We start from the raw sequence: 17,730 nt of genomic DNA, 5'->3' as shown, positions 1-17,730 counted from the left end.
AACACTGCTTGCCCCACAGCTGCATCCTTCATCAGTTCTGTATCCAGGCAGTAGTGCCTGGTGAAGGTATGCGGCGACTTCCAGGTTGCCGCTCTGCAGATATCAAGAACTGGCACCCCTGCAAATAGTGCCGCAGAAGTGGACATGGCTCTTGTAGAGTGAGCCCTGACTTTTGCTGGCAATGGCCTTCCAGCTCTGTCATGACAAAAGACAATTGCCGAAGATATCCATCTTGAAATACTTTGTTTGGAAAGCGGCATACCCTTCCTTGGTCTACTGAAGGCTATGAATAGCTGAGAAGACTTCCTGAAACTGTTGGTTTTGTCAATATAAAACTTTAGACACCTCCTAAGGTCCAGTGAGTGCAGAGATCTTTCAGCTGCAGTGCTGGGATTTGGGAAAAATGACCTGAGGATCACTGGCTCATTTAAGTGGAAGTCCGACGGGACTTTTGGAATAAACAGAGGATTAGTTCTGAGAACCACTCGGTCACCCTTAAACTGCATGAAGGGGTCCTGTATGGAAAGAGCATGTAATTCACTGACCCTCCTTGCTGAGGTAAGCGCTAGTAGAAGGGCTGTCTTCCACGAAATATATTTGATATCCGCCCTATGGATGGGCTCAAAACGGTGTGTCATCAATTGGTTAAGGACCACATTGAGATGCCATGTTGGAGGGATTATTCTTGGTCGAGGAAAGGATCTGTAAAGTCCTTTGATGAACTGTTTTATCAATATGTTAGACCAGAGGGAGGGTCCTTTCAATGTTTTAAAATCTTGAAATCGCAGCCAGATGAACTCTAATGGATGCATGGGCCAAGCCCGACTGCGCCAGATGCAGCAGATAGGGTAATATTTGTTCCGGAGTGGGCGGAAAGGACGTAGACCGTTGTCCGCACACCATATACAAAAGCGTTTCCACTTCAGGGAATAGGTCTTGTTAGTGCTGTCCGCTCTTGCCTTGGCTAGGACGTCCTTACACTCCTGCGGTATGTTCAGCTTTCTGAACTCTCGGTACTCAGGAGCCAAGCCGATAACCTGAGAGATTTCAGATCCGGATGTTGAACCTGCTTGTTGATCATCGTGAGCAGAGACGGATGCTGATGCAGACGGATTGGCGGCTGTAGTGAAAGGCGATGAGGGTCCGTGAACCAGTGCTGTCTCGGCCAGAATGGGGCAATCAGAATCAACGTGCATGGCTCTGCCTTCATCTTCCTGAGGACCCTGGGAATCATTGGAAATGGCGGAAATGCGTACGCAAATACGTTGCGCCATGCTATGGAAAATGCATTTCTGAGGGACCTTGATTGGGGATGCCAACTTGCGAAGTTTTGGCATTTGGCGTTCTCCCTGGTCGCAAACAGGTCGATTTGCGGTGTTCCCCACGCCGAAAAGATGTAAGCTACCATCTCCATGTCGAGTTCCCATTCGTGGGACAGAGACCTCTGCCTGCTCAGTGCATCTGCTAGGACATTGTCCTTGCCTGGGACGTACTCCGCTTTTAACGAGATGTTGTGGAGAACAAGCCAATTCCAGATCTTCTGCGATTCGCGCGATAGTGTGAGCGAACGCGTTCCTCCCTGTTTGTTCAAGTAGTGCATCGTCGTAGTGTTGTCGGTCATGACGAGCACTGGGGAGTTCTGGATCCATGGTAGAAAAGCTTGCAGGGCTAGGAAAACCGCTCTCAGCTCCAGGAGGTTGATATGAAGCTGTTTTTCCTGGTTCGTCCACTTGCCACTGATTTGTAATTCCTGAAGGACTGCTCCCCAACCCTCCAGAGAAGCATCCGTTGTTATTAGATGTGGAGCTGGAGGGAGCAGAAATGGTAATCCCTGTGAGAGGTTCTTGAGTGACCTCCACCACTGCAATGCCTTGGTCATTTGTTGTGTGATCGCAATGCGGTCCTCGAAGGATCCCAAGCATTGGGTCCACTGACTGGACAGAGCCTCTTGCAGCAGACGCATCCTGAGGCGACAGTGAGGTATGAGCAGGATGCATGAGGACATCATCCCCAAGAGCGATTTGAAGGTACGGACTGGTAAAGTCTTCCTTGAAGCTACAGATGTGGCCAGAGAGACAAGCTTGTGTTTCCACTCCTGAAATGGGAATGCCTTCGCATTTGCCATATCCAACATCGCCCCGAGAAAGGTAATGACTCGGGAGGGCTGCAAAGAATATTTCTCGTGGTTGAGTGTCAGACCTAAATGCCTGAAGAGATTCAGAGAGGCGTTGGAGGATGCGGTTGCGCCTGTCAGAGATGGTGCCTTTACCTGCCAGTCGTCCAAATATGGGAAGACTTGGTGTCCGTGTTGCCTGAGGAATGCTGCAACCGGGGAGAGGCATTTGGTGAAAATTCTGGGTGCAGACTTGAGGCCAAACGGTAGGATACAGAATTGGTAGTGCTGACCTGCTACTGCAAATCTGAGGAATTTCCTGTGTCGTTTGTGGATAGGGATGTGAAAGTATGCGTCTCGTAGATCTAAAGACGTCATGAAATCCCCCTCTTCTAAGAGACCCAAGATCTCCTGGATCGTCACCATGCGAAACGATTGACTCTTCAAGAATGCGTTGAGTGCCCTGAGATCAAATATGGGCCTCCATGTCTTCTCCTTCTTTTGAATCAGGAAGAAGCAGGAGTAAAATCCCTTCCCTCTGTGAGCTGATGGTACTCGCTCTATTGCTCCCTTCTTTAACATAGAGGAGATTTCTTGAAGAAGCAATCGCATGTTGTTGTGTTGCATTATACGAGGAGGAGTTGTCGGGGGAATTGTTTTGAATTCTATGGAGTGACCAAATTGTATCAATTGCAGCACCCATCGGTCGGTTGTAATTGATTTCCAATTGTGAAGGTAGTGGGTTAGGTTTCCTCCAATTTTGAAAGAATGAGATGGTGGAAGGACTGGCTGCTGGAAAAGGTCATTGGCGACCACCAGTGGTTTTCCTTTGTTTTTTTCCTCTATAGTTGGATTTTCCATAAGAGGTTTGTCGACTTTGCTGCTGCTGTCGCGACTGGAACTGTGAGCGGCCTTGAGTATAGGAATAAGAGGACCTGTTTGTATAGTTTCCGCTGTAAGAGGGTTGGCCTCTGCCCTTGTTCCCTCAAAAGGACTGATTCCTGAATTGAAGTGTGCCGAGTGCTCTTGCTGTGTCCGTATCCTTTTTTATCGCTTGCAGGGCCTCATCAATTTTTTCCCCAAATAGGTGTTGGCCGTCGTAAGGCATGTCAAGGACTTTGGCTTGCACCTCCTGCTTAAATGAGGTAGCTTTGAGCCACCCCTGCCTTCGCAATGCTGCTGCCCCCGCCATCTGCCTAAAACCCATCATTGCTATATCCTTAGCACAGTCAATCAGTTCAGAAGCCGATGTTTGACCTTCTTTGAGTAGGGATTGGACCTCATCTTTCGTGTCTTCTGGTAGTTCGGATAGATACGGAGCAATGCCAGCCCACAACTGCCGATTATACCTTCCCAACAGTGCAATTGAGTTTGCTACTTTCACTGTCATGGCTGAGGTGGTAGAGAACCATTTTCCAATGCTATCCATCTTCCTGCCCTCCTTATCTGGTGGAGCGGTCACCTGTGAGGATGGGTTCCTAGCATTTTTCTGCACCGCCTGAGTGACCACCGAATCCGGTTTGGGGTGACCTGTAAGGCAAGCTGGTGCAGTTGGTGGGGCTTTGTACTTTTTATCCAGCCGTGGCACAACTGCCGATATTGAGGCTGGTGTTTGCATTAATTGCAGACCCTGCTCCCATATGTGATCAATAATGGGAATGGATCTGGTCGTCTTCTTAATCGGGTCCTTAAAATTATAGAGAAAACAGTCTGTTTCTTGAGATTCCATAGTCATATGGAACCTCTTGGCCGCTCTCTCTACCAGATTGTGGAACCCTCCTATGTCTGCAGGTGGTGAATCTGAGCTTGCGGGTTCAGGAGAGGCTGGAGAAGAAGCTATATAGTCCACATCGTCCCCATGATCGGATTGGACCTCACCCTCTTCTTGTTCTACCTCCTCATCGTCAGAAGACGGAAGATCTTGTACTGGCTCCCTTTCCTGTCGAAACACTAAGGGCGGTGTTCTAACACGTGGAGACGCAGTGACCCTAGTTGTCGATGGAACCGGTCCCGCTGCCTGTGTGGCGGCAGAATCTGGAAACCGTTGTTTGTAGTCCTGGATCAAAAACCTTAAGTCTGATACTATGGACGCTGGTAGACATACCATTGGTGTAATTTGTGTCTGGACCTGCGATTGAACAGTAAGTTCTTGAGGAATTTCCACCTCATCGACGTCTGTGCCTTGGCCCTTCACCACCAGGTGAGATGGACTCGTGGCCTGCATGTCCTGTTCCTCATCTGAGTCTTCATCCTGTAGAAGACAAGATGGTGGCAATATTTGTACCCTGCTGGGAGACGTTAATTCAGGAGTAATCGTCTTTTTTACGGCCTTTACTTGTTGTAAGGCTTGTTGTAGACCATCTTCGTCTGTCAAAACCGTCCCCGACGACGGTAGGGTCGTCGACGGCATAGTAGCCACACTTTCCGTCGACGGTGGAACCATCTCTGATTGTTTCCACGGTATCGTCAACGATGTCATCGTCAGCGCTCTCGTCGACGGTAACTGCACCGACGCAGCCTTCGTTGACGGCGCACCGCCGACGGTGGCTTCTTCGTCGTCAATGTCTTCGTCGACGGCACTCCCGTCGACGGGAGAATCCTCGTCGACGGCAAAGGCGTCGACGTGTTCGGCTTCGTCGTCGACACAGACATCGTCGAAGATGTCGACGAGATTTTAAGCGTCGACGACTAATTTTTAATGAGGATAATCGACGACACAGACTTGCCCGCCGACGACGATGGAGTAGTCTTCGTCGACGTGGAAACATGGACAGGAGACACAGCCTTCTTTTGCGCCGACGATAGCGTCTATGATGTCGTCGTCGATGACGGCGCTAACTTCCTGGAGGCAGGAACTTCCTTGTCAGACGCTGAAGATTTAGCCTCTGAAGACTTTTTAGGAGCCTTCTTAGGAGGAGCGTCTGTAGGGCTAGGGGAAGCAACCCTTGGCCTCTTCAAGGATAATTTAGAGGAGACAGAAGCAATCTCACCGTCCTCTGACGACTCCATGTTGTCTCTGGTCTTAAGTTTGTTCAGCCAGATTAAAAGTCGTCCTTCTCTGTATTTAAGCGTTTTTGTAGAGAATGTTCTACAAATTTTGCATTCCTTTGGCATATGATCCGGATACAGACAGTATAGACATGTCTTGTGCTGATCCGCAATATGTAATCTCTTCTTATTACATGAAGCACAAGCTCTGAAGAGACCCTTCTTCTGAGAGTCAGCCATAGTCAGTTTTTGATTAAAGTAATCCAAATAGGTGAAGAAATAGCTTAAAACAAGCAAACCTGAGGAGAACTCAGGTGGAGACTCCCTAGCACAACGTGCGGTAGAAAATCTGAGAGACTGAGGCTCCTGACAGGAAGGTTCTAGAGGGAGGTGTTAGCGGATTGGCTCTCTTCAGGAGTTTAGTCCTTTTTACATAAGGACACAGATAGGCTACTAAGGTGAGGCCCTTAGGCCTACTTTTTTCTTTATATGTCCATGGGACATTGCTTTTATATATACCGGAGACTCCCGTCTCGACGACGGGGAAAGATTCAGGCATGTGAATCTATGAAAGACACCCATAATACTGGATAATACGCTGACTCTAAGGTGGTGGAACCAGGGGGGATGTTTCAGTGGTGAGTGCCGCTCACACACCAACCCTCAAGGGTCATGGCAGCACTACACATTCATACACTATTGATAGCTGCGCCCCTGGCTGCAACCGCTTTTTTGCACGCCCAGCTATCCGCGCTCAATATGCTCGCCTGCCACTCTACCTCAGCCGTTTGGTTTCCTGCGATAATCATGAACTTTTAATAAAATGCGTGTGAACCGTTTTGGCACAGCAGTCTGCGAGATCCACTGGCTGATATACATTTAAAGTACAGTTACTTTTAGGGGTCAGAAGAACTTCACCCTTTATCTTTAATTTGTAACTATGTTTTTTAGTTTAGTACACAGACAAAGCATGCGCTCTGTCGTGGAGTCTCGTCTGTATATGACAAACTGGGCCTGTGGTTCAACAAAAGTAAAGTGCATGGCTCGCCACAATGACCTCTCGTTTCTTTCTATTTTGATCTTTCATCTATATAATTCATATTATTGTATTTTTATTTATGTCAGATCTATTATTTTTCTCCCTGTCTTTTTCTCAAATAAACTGTTTATAGACGAGGAACAATATAAAACAATAGTAAACATTGAACAGTCAATATGTTGTAGAAAAACAAGAAAGTAAAAAATTGCAGCAAAAAAAAAAAATATAATGATAAAAGAGGTAGGAGTAAAATAAAAACACGTTCGATCAACGTGGGTCCCTATGCACATATTGTTCGTTCCTTTCAGGCCTTTCTGACACTGCTTCTGTGAAAGGCCATTTGCTCTTTTTATGGCCAAAACATCCCTGCGCACATTCTTGGGTAATTTCTCTTCTTGAGCCATATTCAGCAATTTGCTGCTCATTCACAAAATATAACAAGCATTTACAATGCAATAGGACTTGCATTATTAAAGTTTGAGCTATTGGCCTTGTAAATGACAATGCATTTGATCCCCCAAGACAGTTGACTGTACTTGTATAAGTTATGTAACTCTACCTCGCATATCTCTAGTTTTTGCTACTTTTGTTTTCTCTCTTACATTTGACTTGTAAAGCGCTCTGTTACTTGCAAGAGTCTTGTTCACGCTATTTAAAACCTTCAAAATAAAAAATAAATAAAAATACCTACTTCTATGAAGCGTTCTAGTCAAAGATGTACAAGCTACTATAAGGGCATGTAAACCCTCCTGATGGAGATAAGACGAGAGCTAGCCTCTCAAATTCCAGGCATTCACAATGAGGAAACTGGTTTGGGATGCTATAACTGCCCCTGTTTTGAGTCACAAGGTTTCCCAAAGGAAAAAGGCTACTATGGTGCACAGCTAAGAACCATAAGGTCTGGATAATATTAGTGAAACACCAACCTAAAGTAATTACAGTTACATGAGCTTTCGGAGCTAAAATCTTACTCTTCTTCTTATGGTGAGAGTTATCCAAAGATGAATTTGAGTGCGACGAGGATCTTGGGCTCCGCGACGATCCCGGGACCTTCCTCTCGACCAGGATGGAGACCATTGCAGGTCTAGCGGCAAGGAGATTGAGGGAGCTCTTCCTTAAGCCTTGGTGTGCATGGCGTGGCAGTTGACACAGGTTTTCGTATTGTGGTTGCGCTTGAGATATCAGAGGCAAACAAGCTGCGGGTCTGTCACCGGCATCTGCCAGTGACAGGTGCCGCAGGGTTTGAAGCCGGCTTTCCTAGATGACATCCTGCCACACCAGGATAAGATCTCAAAAAGACTTTGGCAAAAAGTTGAAGGTCAGTCAAAAAATATCAGGGGTAGCCCTCTCTGGATCTGCTCCGACTGGCACAGAAAGACAAGAACTGACCTCAGCACGTAGGGGTAGGACCTATATAAGCACCTCCCATGCCACGTCTGATGACACAGACAATGCCCTGAAGAGCCAAACAACGCAACCTACAAGCACACAGGGCACGGTTCATGAAAAAAGCTTCAGATCCAGTCTGTTGTCTGGAGATAAATCAAAGGTATGGAATCTGCAGCTAAACTTCTCCATCAGATGTTATATTTCTTGCCCCCTTTTAACTTTGTTTAACTGGGCAGTCTAAACTAAACTAAACATTTAAATGTAAATATCTGCAGACATGTCGGTGGATTTGTCAAAATGAGCCAAAGCTAATATCAAATGAATATTTTTGTCTGCCTTTAACCTTTTCCATCTCAGTTGATGGAGCAGCACAACATTGAAACTATTAAAAGTAAGATGAACATGCTAAAATGTCATGTATGTTCATCAAATGGCACTAAGGTTATAAGCAAAGCAAAAAAATATTTTGCAACTGTTATGTTATACATAAAATGAACGATTCCAAGCTCACCCAACACCCTTTTTCATTTGCAAATATCTCCAAAACTACGCAACAGATTTTCAGCAAACAACAAACAGAACGCTTTCGGAGTGAATTCTAATGTAAATCCATTCAATAGGGTTTGCTGAGCAAAATTTCCAAAGAGAACTGAAATGTAAAAGTCTTCTTGACCCCTCCGCCCTTTAATGTTTCCCATACTGGATAGATCTGAAAGAAACTTGGCATAATGAAAAACACAGCCAGATGCACAAACAAGTGCACAATTTTGCACATATTTATCATATGGCTCCAAAGTTAATAGCAACCAAAAGAAATGCCCTTTCAATGGAAAATGAATCAGAATCATAGCTACGAAGTCACCATTGATGAACCTTGAGCATTACATTTCTTTGTCGTTTTGATTATATCTGAAACCCATGAAAAGCACATGCTGATTTGCACAGGCCTTTTTCATTAAAATGTGGAGAACATCTCCTCCCCAAGTATTCATCTGGTATTCACAAATGAGTTATTAAACGTGTTTAAGATGGTTTTAAATACCTCTTGCCATGGTCTGGAGCAGAACGTTCTCACTGTCTCCTTTGCATCTTCAAGGGATTTTGGGTTCTGTATGTCCGCCAGTTTCAAAAAGTCCATAACAAAGAAGAAAGCTGAAAAGGCCTGAAAGAGAAAAGTAATTCCACACACTGACTTTGAGGCAGGCTGCATTTTGAAAGAACAACAGGCCCTTACAAATATACCAGTGCATTATAACATTAAAACAGAACCAACATCTAGGTTTGTCAGGAACAATATTCATTTGGGGGTCAAGTTATCAAAGTAGATACAATGTCATGCAATCATCAGAAACCAACCACTAGACTCTTTGGAAGTTGTGTGATCTACAGATCCTGCAGTTTATTTATTTTTTGATATAGGAATATTAATTGTTAGACCGGTCATCTTAGGGTGGTCTTTCCCTAGACTTTTTGCCTTTCACCTCCTGTTTTTGTTGATTCTTTTTCCCTGCCTTAGGACTCTGAGAACTTTACCACTGCTAACCAGTGCTAAAGTGCAAGTGCTTCTCCCCTAAACAGGATAACATTGGTGTATACCGGATTGTCACATTTGTTGTACTCATAAGTCCCTTGTAAGTGGTATACCATATACCCAGAGCATGTACTTCAAATACTACTAGTGGGCTGGAGCACTGATTGCGCCACCCACAGAAGTAGCCTTTCGAACTTGTCCCAGGCCTGCCATTGCAGTACCTGTGTGTGCAGTTTACTGCTAATTCAACTTGCCATTTCAAACTACTTGCCAAGCCTTGAAACTCCCCTTTTATTACATATAAGTCACCCCCAAAGTAGGCCCTAAGTACCCTTAAGGGAGGGGTGCTATTTAAGTAAAAGGTTGGACATGAACCTTTATGTTTTGCATGTCCTAGTAGTGACAAACCGCCTCTTTCATTTTCACCAGTGACGCCTACTCCTCTCATAGGCTAGCTTTGGAAATTCCATAATACATTTTTACACTGGAATTCTTGATCAGAGAGAAGTAGCTTTTTTGTGTTTGATATATTTGGAATGGTAATGATAAATCCTCCTTACTGGTGAAGTTGGATTTACCCTTACTGTTTTAGAAATGCCACTTTTGGAAAGTGACAATGTATATGGCCCAGTGCTGTGAATCACTGGGACTCTAGTACGCACTACACAAATTATAGTATTCCTTTACAACATTTTGTTTATTTCATCATGTCATAATACCATAAATTTATTGTATTTTCACAATATTCTTCATCAATATCATTTGTAAATCAATGCAATGTTTATAACAATAGCATAAAATTATGCATAACGCAACAGTTTTCAAAACACAGGTTTACAGAGAAAACAAATAAAAGTAAAAGAAACAACCCAATGCATTTCGGGGCATATTTGCCCCTTCGTCGGGGGTCTAAGTAATAAGAAGTAACGTATATCCTGTGTATACTCTGTGTAAATATTTTGAGCAGTTGTCTGTAGAGACGAATTTAATAGCGATTCTGCGTGTTATGTGAGTCTCGTTACTGCGTGACGAAAACCTGCGAGTCTAAATTGCAAGCTTCGATCTCGCTGCCGTTTTCACTCGCAAAACGTCCGATAACTTAATGTTGTTTTCGGGGCAGTGTCTCCGTCGTCTTGTTTACTTTTGGTCAGTAAACAAGGCGACGGAGACACTGCCCCGAAAACAACATTAAGTTATCGGACGTTTTGCGAGTGAAAACGGCAGCGAGATCGAAGCTTGCAATTTAGACTCGCAGGTTTTCGTCACGCAGTAACGAGACTCACATAACACGCAGAATCGCTATTAAATTCGTCTCTACAGACAACTGCTCAAAATATTTACACAGAGTATACACAGGATATACGTTACTTCTTATTACTTAGACCCCCGACGAAGGGGCAAATATGCCCCGAAATGCATTGGGTTGTTTCTTTTACTTTTATTTGTTTTCTCTGTAAACCTGTGTTTTGAAAACTGTTGCGTTATGCATAATTTTATGCTATTGTTATAAACATTGCATTGATTTACAAATGATATTGATGAAGAATATTGTGAAAATACAATAAATTTATGGTATTATGACATGATGAAATAAACAAAATGTTGTAAAGGAATACTATAATTTGTGTAGTGCGTACTAGAGTCCCAGTGATTCACAGCACTGGGCCATATACATTGTTAGTTTACCAGTGGGCAGGCACTAATCTGGTACAGCACACTTATCGCTTTAAACGCTCTAAACAGATTAAAAATTCGAGTGCAGAACCCTTCCTCATTCATCTTTTACTTTTGGAAAGTGGACATTTCTCTGCATTTACTGCCCTGTGTGCCCGACAGCCTGTCTCCAATACACGCCTGGGTTGGGTGACTGCTACACTTTGTGCATTCCCTCTAGACAACCACAACACAGAAAGCATAAGTGTGTCTGAGTACCCATCTACATACATCTGCATTCTGATGGCCTTGCCTGGGCGGTATGGAAGGGAGGGGCTAACACTTCACTTGAGTAGGCAGTGTCTTGACATCACACAAAGGACTGATTACCCTTGCCATCAGGGGCGTAGCTAGAGCTTCTGGCGCCCGGGGCTATCCCTCAGATTGGCGCCCCTGATAGGTACTTGGGGGGGGGGGGGATGCGGGGGAGAAAGGACGACAAGTAGCGGAGGTGGATTGGCAGGATTTCAGACACTCCAGGCTGCTATCTAGGCTTTTCTTTCTGTTCAGTCCAGGAATTCCAGCTAACTGGGAGATTCCTTACAGTTTTCCTGCGAACAATCTGCTCTTGGAAGGGTCCTCCTATTTGATGGAGTTGCCCAATCCATGGGCTTGAGGCACACATAAAGTACAGCCAGCCAGAGCGGTGTTGTGTGTAAAATGGAATGTCCAGTTATGAGAAAATCCAAACATGGCAGATGCTGACACACAAAAGAGGACAGGTTAATGTTTTGACATAGGCAACAAAAGGGGTGTGCAGTTTCATTATTTTTTTTATTAATCTACCATACGTTTTGGCAGGAGGAGCACTTCTTTATCAGTTTCCCAGCTGATGATGGATGTCCCATTAATATTAAACACTAAAGCCTGGAACAACTATTAAAGTCAGAAAGACTAATGGTAATAATGTGGAAAGTGTCTAGACTAATGGCCATTCAGAAAATGACATTCCCTATTTGCAACGGAGACGTCACGTCATGAGCACAAAGAAAGCTATATATATATGTACTGTAGCACATACACAGGTAAGCGCTTTCAGCCAAAACAGAGAGAGAATACAAGAGAGCTGCATTGGAGACACAGTGAGTTCAGGTACCTAATGTCTGTGGACTGATGCTGGGCTGCATGAGTTGCCTTAGGTGATAAAATATAATGTGCACTGTTTTAAATCGCTTTCTGAGCATGTATTTGGCAAGAATAACATTCTGAATAATGTTGCTCAACGACACTAATGTATGTTGCGATTTTCAGTGCTACAGGATGGTGAACGCAAAAGCAGAAGAGCTAATAAAACATAATACAGGTGGTGTTTTAAATTGATTTAGGAAGCAGTCACTGTATGGGACATCTAATCAGGAAAAACACAAACCTTTCCCTCCCATAGCTAGAGGTTAGCACCTCTCAGTATGTAAGTCACAGTATCAATTTATGAAAAAAGTGTCTTACCTTCATGAAGTATACAAGTCAAGTGCCTGCTGATGAGACCCTAAACACCGTCCATAGCTGCCAAGGTTTCAGATTGCTTATGTGTGACATTTTTATAATTTCAATGTAAATATGAGTGACATTTCAATGCCAATGAGTGACACTTCCGAGCAAGCATATTCAAGCAATGAAGATGACTGAAGCATATAAATTTAGGAAATTGCACCCATTTGAGCAAGAAGAAACTCTTAAGAAGATCTGAAAACTGCTGCAAATGACGAACCTGTGGCTTTGCTGTTACTCAATATTTGTGATTGCTGTAATTTATATTTGTATGCTCTTTGTCTATCATACATGGCCCAACGCCATTGTGTGGTATCATTTATATGCCTTATATCTTTATTTGTAAAGCACTGTATTATCTTTCAGCCCCTCTCACACATTGTTCATTTGTTTTTTAGTGCTGCTCATACCAATGTAGGGCGCCAGAGTAGTTTACATCAGACACACATTACACCAACACAATGATTCTTTCGTAGGTATTCCAGTCTAGCAAAATGTTATTTGTTGCACATGTCCCTTGACAACAGCTGAAGTGGTTTCATAGATAGTTAATTATGAAACGGAAGTGATTTGCAGTGTTCACAAGCATTTGGCCTGGTGTACTGCAAGAAATATAGCACACATTTAAAAATAGCAACTGGGGGTACAAAGGGAAATTCAAATGATGTCATCAGTATCATAATGACCATTATTAAAACTTCATAAAGCCTTTCTATTGGAAATTTTTAACGTGACAAAAGCGCGCCAGATATCACACACTGGCTGAGAAAGAGTTTAAACATGTGCCACCACACAATGATCTCGCTGCCTGACCGCACGCTGCCATTTATTGTGTAAATCAGAGGCTGGTGGCACTTACTTGGGCAGTGGTTGCAGAGTCCTGAGGAGTGTGGCGGTGGCGCTCCGAGAATTACTTGACGCTCTGTCTTTTAAGGCAGTGGCTGTAGATTTGGGTTTGCAGACCGCCTCATTTAACAGTCAGCCCCGAGAGTCCCTGGGCGGACGGGGCCGTCTAGTGACACGCAGGCTATGTCCTGGCGGCCGCTGCCTTCCCCCCCTCTGCCACTCACTTGATTTCTCTCCGGTCTGGCATTATTAAATTAGGGGGGGGGCGTTAAGGAAAATAAAACGGCTGGTGATAGCATTCGGCGGGGCCAGTGCGAGTGGCATGCAGCAGCCTCTGGTGACTCTGCAAGTGCAAGCACCACATTTGCGGAGCCCTGCAGCAGGTTGGACGCCGGGACCCCATAACGGTTACCAATTCTGGCCTTGCACTTCTATAATTGAAGCCATCGACTCACTCCGGTCTGCAGAGGTGCAAGCAAGGCAGATTGAGGCCGTGAGTTACAGGGGGCTGCGGCACTTTGAGTTTGCCGCCTGGGTCCGGCCCGCCTCCAGTGACAGTCGTACTGCGTGGTGATGGAGCGCGTGACTCATCACTCGTCACGACGGCGCTTCTTTTCAGTGAGGGCTAGCCAAACACGTTATGCCCAGGGCCGTCATTGGTAGCGCTTTCGCGCGCTAGAAGATTGACGGCCCTGGGACGGGACTCACAAGCAACATTAAACAGGGACAGGGACAGGTTCGTAGCGCATGCTGCACTGCAGGCAGCATTTACAAGCAGGTGCGTTTGCCTTGCTCTTTACACGGGGGCAGGCCTTTATAATTTATTTGAGGACAGTGACTGCAGTCACTGACAGTGAGTATCCCCCAAAAAATTATAAAGGCCGCCGCCTCCAAAATAGTGCCGCCTGGGGCGGACCGCCCCCCTCGCCCCCCCCTAGCTACGCTAGTGCTTGCCATGCCCCCACAGAAAGCCTAGCAGCCAGGATTGAGTTGTAAATGATACATGTGCACTTCGGAGAACTACTTTGAAGTCACCCCCCACATCAAAGGGACTTTTGGGTATGAGAACGGAGTCTCTGACCCCCTAAAATCAGAAACTATTGACTTGTTACTGAAGCGATGTCAGAAGAACTGATGTGCTGCTTAAACGACTCAACCAAACTGCTGATCTCAAAGGCCTGATTTGCTTTTCTGTTTCTTTCCCTGCTTCTCTCGGACTGTGCTGAAGGAGAGGTGGACTCTGCCTTCATTCCAAGTGATCTCCAAGGGCTTGTTGGCTTGCCTCTTGTTGCTTGAGACTCTGGAATATCAAAGTCTCTACACCTGCACCTGTATCTGGTTCACTGGAAGTGGGCCAGATATTTGCAAAATGGATTTAGAAGCATTCTTCTGTGTGTGTGTAATAGAACTGGCGCATCAACATGGTTACGGAAGTAAAATCGGCTCAAGGCATCGGAACCAGTGCTTAGCCTCCAGAGAGCGACGCATCGGACAGTGTATCACCGCCTCTGCAGCTTGGTGAGATAGAAGCATCCCCTCAACTGTGTGGCAGAATCCGGTGCATCACTTGACGCCTCTTGATTCCGGCACCCATCTTCAGAACTGACATATCGCCTTCACTGCAGGGAGAAGATCGACGTATCTTGTGGTTGCAACCAGGAAAGGTACTATGTTCACTGGAGCCTGTGTGGGTCCTGTGGCTGGCCAGCACTCCATCGTGGTCAGCCCGAACTTTGATACTGCCCTGGTCCAGCAAAAACTAAAGTAATCTTTTTAGTGGTACTTGCCTATTAGTGCTTTACTGCATTATTCCTTCAGAATTCAACATCTCAACTTCTATACATTGGAGTTTTGTTGTTCTGGGTTTGTTTTGTTCAGAATATAATAATCTATTTTTGTAAACTTGTGTGGAGTCTTTTTGTGGTGTATTCATTGTGTTACTATGTGTGGGCTGCACAAATACTTTACACATTGTCTCTTTAGATAATCCTGACTACTCTGTGCCAAGTTTCCAGAGGGTAAGCACAGGTTATCGTTTAGTGTGCATCTAGCTTACCCTGAATAGAGTGGTGGTTCCTGCCTGGCCTGGGTTCATATTTCAGCCAACCAGAAACCCCATTTCTAACATTAATCATGTAATACTGATCACATTACAGCATCAACGTTGTTATTAATTCCAATGTGTCATTCTACCAAATATACATAACACAAGTTGCCATATGCCATGCAGTGCCTACCATTGCAGGCCATTACGTATCATCAGTTCTGTATGGCTTGTACACTTGCACACTTAGCGAACTAAAGAGGACCGGTTAGGTCTCCAGTAAGTCCGCCTACTTCTGTTACTTACTAGCTAGTATTACATTTCAATGCTGCATCAGACAGCAGAGTACTGCAATAACTTTGCAGATATCGCCAATTGCAACTCTGAGCCTGCTGACAAAAGAATACAAGAGTCACCATGTCCATCCTCCAGATTCTGCTCCTTAAAATAGCCTGGACTCTGCTACTTGAACAGCTTCTCCTTGTGACCCCGCCCCTCCCCCACCCATACAGAGTACATAATCACAACCCAAAAATACTTTCAGCAAAACATGACTTCCTAAACAATATTGCCCCTCCCCCTTTTCAGTACAAGGATGAGTCTTCAACAAAACACTTCACTTCCCTGTTCATGTTAACAGGTACATGTTATCACATATGTTGATGATATGACAACTCTGCCCAATATCCTCTGACCTCTGTCAGATGTTCACTTGCAGGGAATAATTTACATAATACCAAGGGAACAAAATTAACCTTCTCAGTTATTTAAATGGTTAAGCGCGCTCTAACAAACGAATGGCCTCACCCCAAAATCTCCCTGAAGCTGTGGCTGGAAGACACCGTTGAAGGAGCATCTTGAGTACGCGCACTGGGATCTGTTGAAGATTTCCAGAACATTCTGCAGACACTGATCATGGTTTCCTGTTCCCATGACCTGGACATTCGTGCCATTTAAGGATTTCCTATACGCAGCTGTACAATAATTTTTGTAAAGGCCAGTCACATTCACATTCCTCGTATATCCTACGTTGAAGCAGGGGTCCTGGAGAATGGTATCTGCTGGCTGAAAATTACAACATAGAAACGTTGAAAATATTAGGTTTCAAATCACTTAATGTCTGATTGACAATAAAATGTAGGACATTTAATCAATGTGATTAATGCCTAGGTTTTAAGTACAATCCCGACTTTAAAAAAATGTATTCGTTTTTTGTTTTCAAAAACTTTTATTTCGGTCACCAGGACCATAAAAAGTAGATATAACAATAAAATTACATACATTATTAGTCAATAAATACAGGATTAAAAAACACTCCACAGGTAATAAAAATTCTAATTTTGAATCGGATTCTGAGATTTTGCCAGACAGCCTAGGGGAGGCGAAAGGGAGGCAATAGATTAAGGCAGCGGGAAGGGAATATGTCAATTAATGTGATACAATCGGCAAGTAACTAAAAAAATAGCAGCCATGTTTCTATAAATAATTTAAAAAGGAAGATTACACTATTTACAATAAAATCCAATTCGTCAAGAATGCATCTATATGAACAATTGTTACTTACCTGTAAACAGGTGGTTCTCCAGTATTGGTGTCTTTCATAGATTCACATGCTTGAATATTCCCCGTCGTCGGAGTGGGAGTCCCACGGTAAATGAAATAGCAATTACATACTAATAATATGTATATGTAAAACATAACACATGAAATACACATTAGAAAAAAGGCAGTAAATGCCTAGACATAATTCCACATAGGAATACATGAAGGGAGAAAAAACACTTGTAGCCTATTCCTGTCATTATGTTGGTCCAAACTGTAGCCAATGGAGTGGTGTGGCTCAGTGGAGTGGTGTGGCTCACTGGTTAGAGGCGGCAGACCCGGAAGCAGAGGACAGCCCGGGACCAGGGTTCTATTCCCGACGCGGCAGGGTCGAGGACCAGGGTCAGCGGACTCGATAATTCTCGCCTCGGTGCCTACTCTAACTAGGGATCACACTCGGCAACTCTGGGCATTAGCTTGCCTCATCTCCACAACGGCCCCCCACATACGCCGGGGATGCCTGGTTTCACCTTGGAGATACCCAGTAGGGACCATCTCACAGGAAAAGCCAGGACGGGTTCCCCAGCGGTCTACAGCGCAGAGATACTCCTTCAGGAGTCGATTCTGGCGCTTTAGAAACCCACAATTAATTAATTAATCAGGCGCCAGCAGCCCTCTAGATCCTTCTCCTCAGAGCTCAGTACCTCAGATTTTCGTAGCACAAGAGTGACCATATAGTCTATGAGGACAAGAGAGACTCTGAGGGGAGGTGGGCGGGTCGCATGTGAATCTATGAAAGACACCAATACTGGAGTACCACCTGTTTACAGGTAAGTAACAACTGTTCTTCTCCAGTATTAGGGTGTCTTTCATAGATTCACATGCTTGAATATAGAATAGAAAGCAGTAATAGCCGAAAAAGGCTTCCACAGTCATGATACACATGAACAGACTTATAAGACCAAAATATATACAGTCATGCAAGTCATAACAGTAAAATGGTAAACCATAATGGAGGAGGGAAAACAGAGGCTCAC

General features: G+C 44.5%; 1 protein-coding gene across 4 annotated transcripts in view; it reads right to left on the bottom strand.

Moving 5' to 3' along the window:
- The window catches only part of ENTPD1 (ectonucleoside triphosphate diphosphohydrolase 1), a 300,189-nt gene that overhangs the window by 6,808 nt on the left and 275,651 nt on the right, over positions 1–17,730 (bottom strand). For 2 of the 4 annotated variants that reach the window (XM_078643531.1, XM_078643529.1), the window contains exons 7-8: positions 15,959–16,216; positions 8,572–8,691 (exon numbers count right to left, since the gene is read on the bottom strand). In XM_078643531.1, coding sequence (XP_078499657.1) covers positions 8,572–8,691; positions 15,959–16,216 — 378 coding nt within the window. The remainder of the gene's footprint in view (positions 1–8,571; positions 8,692–15,958; positions 16,217–17,730) is intronic. The other 2 variants (XM_078643530.1, XM_078643528.1) reach the window with 1 other exon arrangement.

Source organism: Lissotriton helveticus, chromosome 5_1, assembly GCF_964261635.1.
Source record: "Lissotriton helveticus chromosome 5_1, aLisHel1.1, whole genome shotgun sequence".
Classification (NCBI taxonomy): domain Eukaryota; kingdom Metazoa; phylum Chordata; class Amphibia; order Caudata; family Salamandridae; genus Lissotriton; species Lissotriton helveticus.
This window is presented reverse-complemented; position numbering and strand designations above follow the sequence as displayed.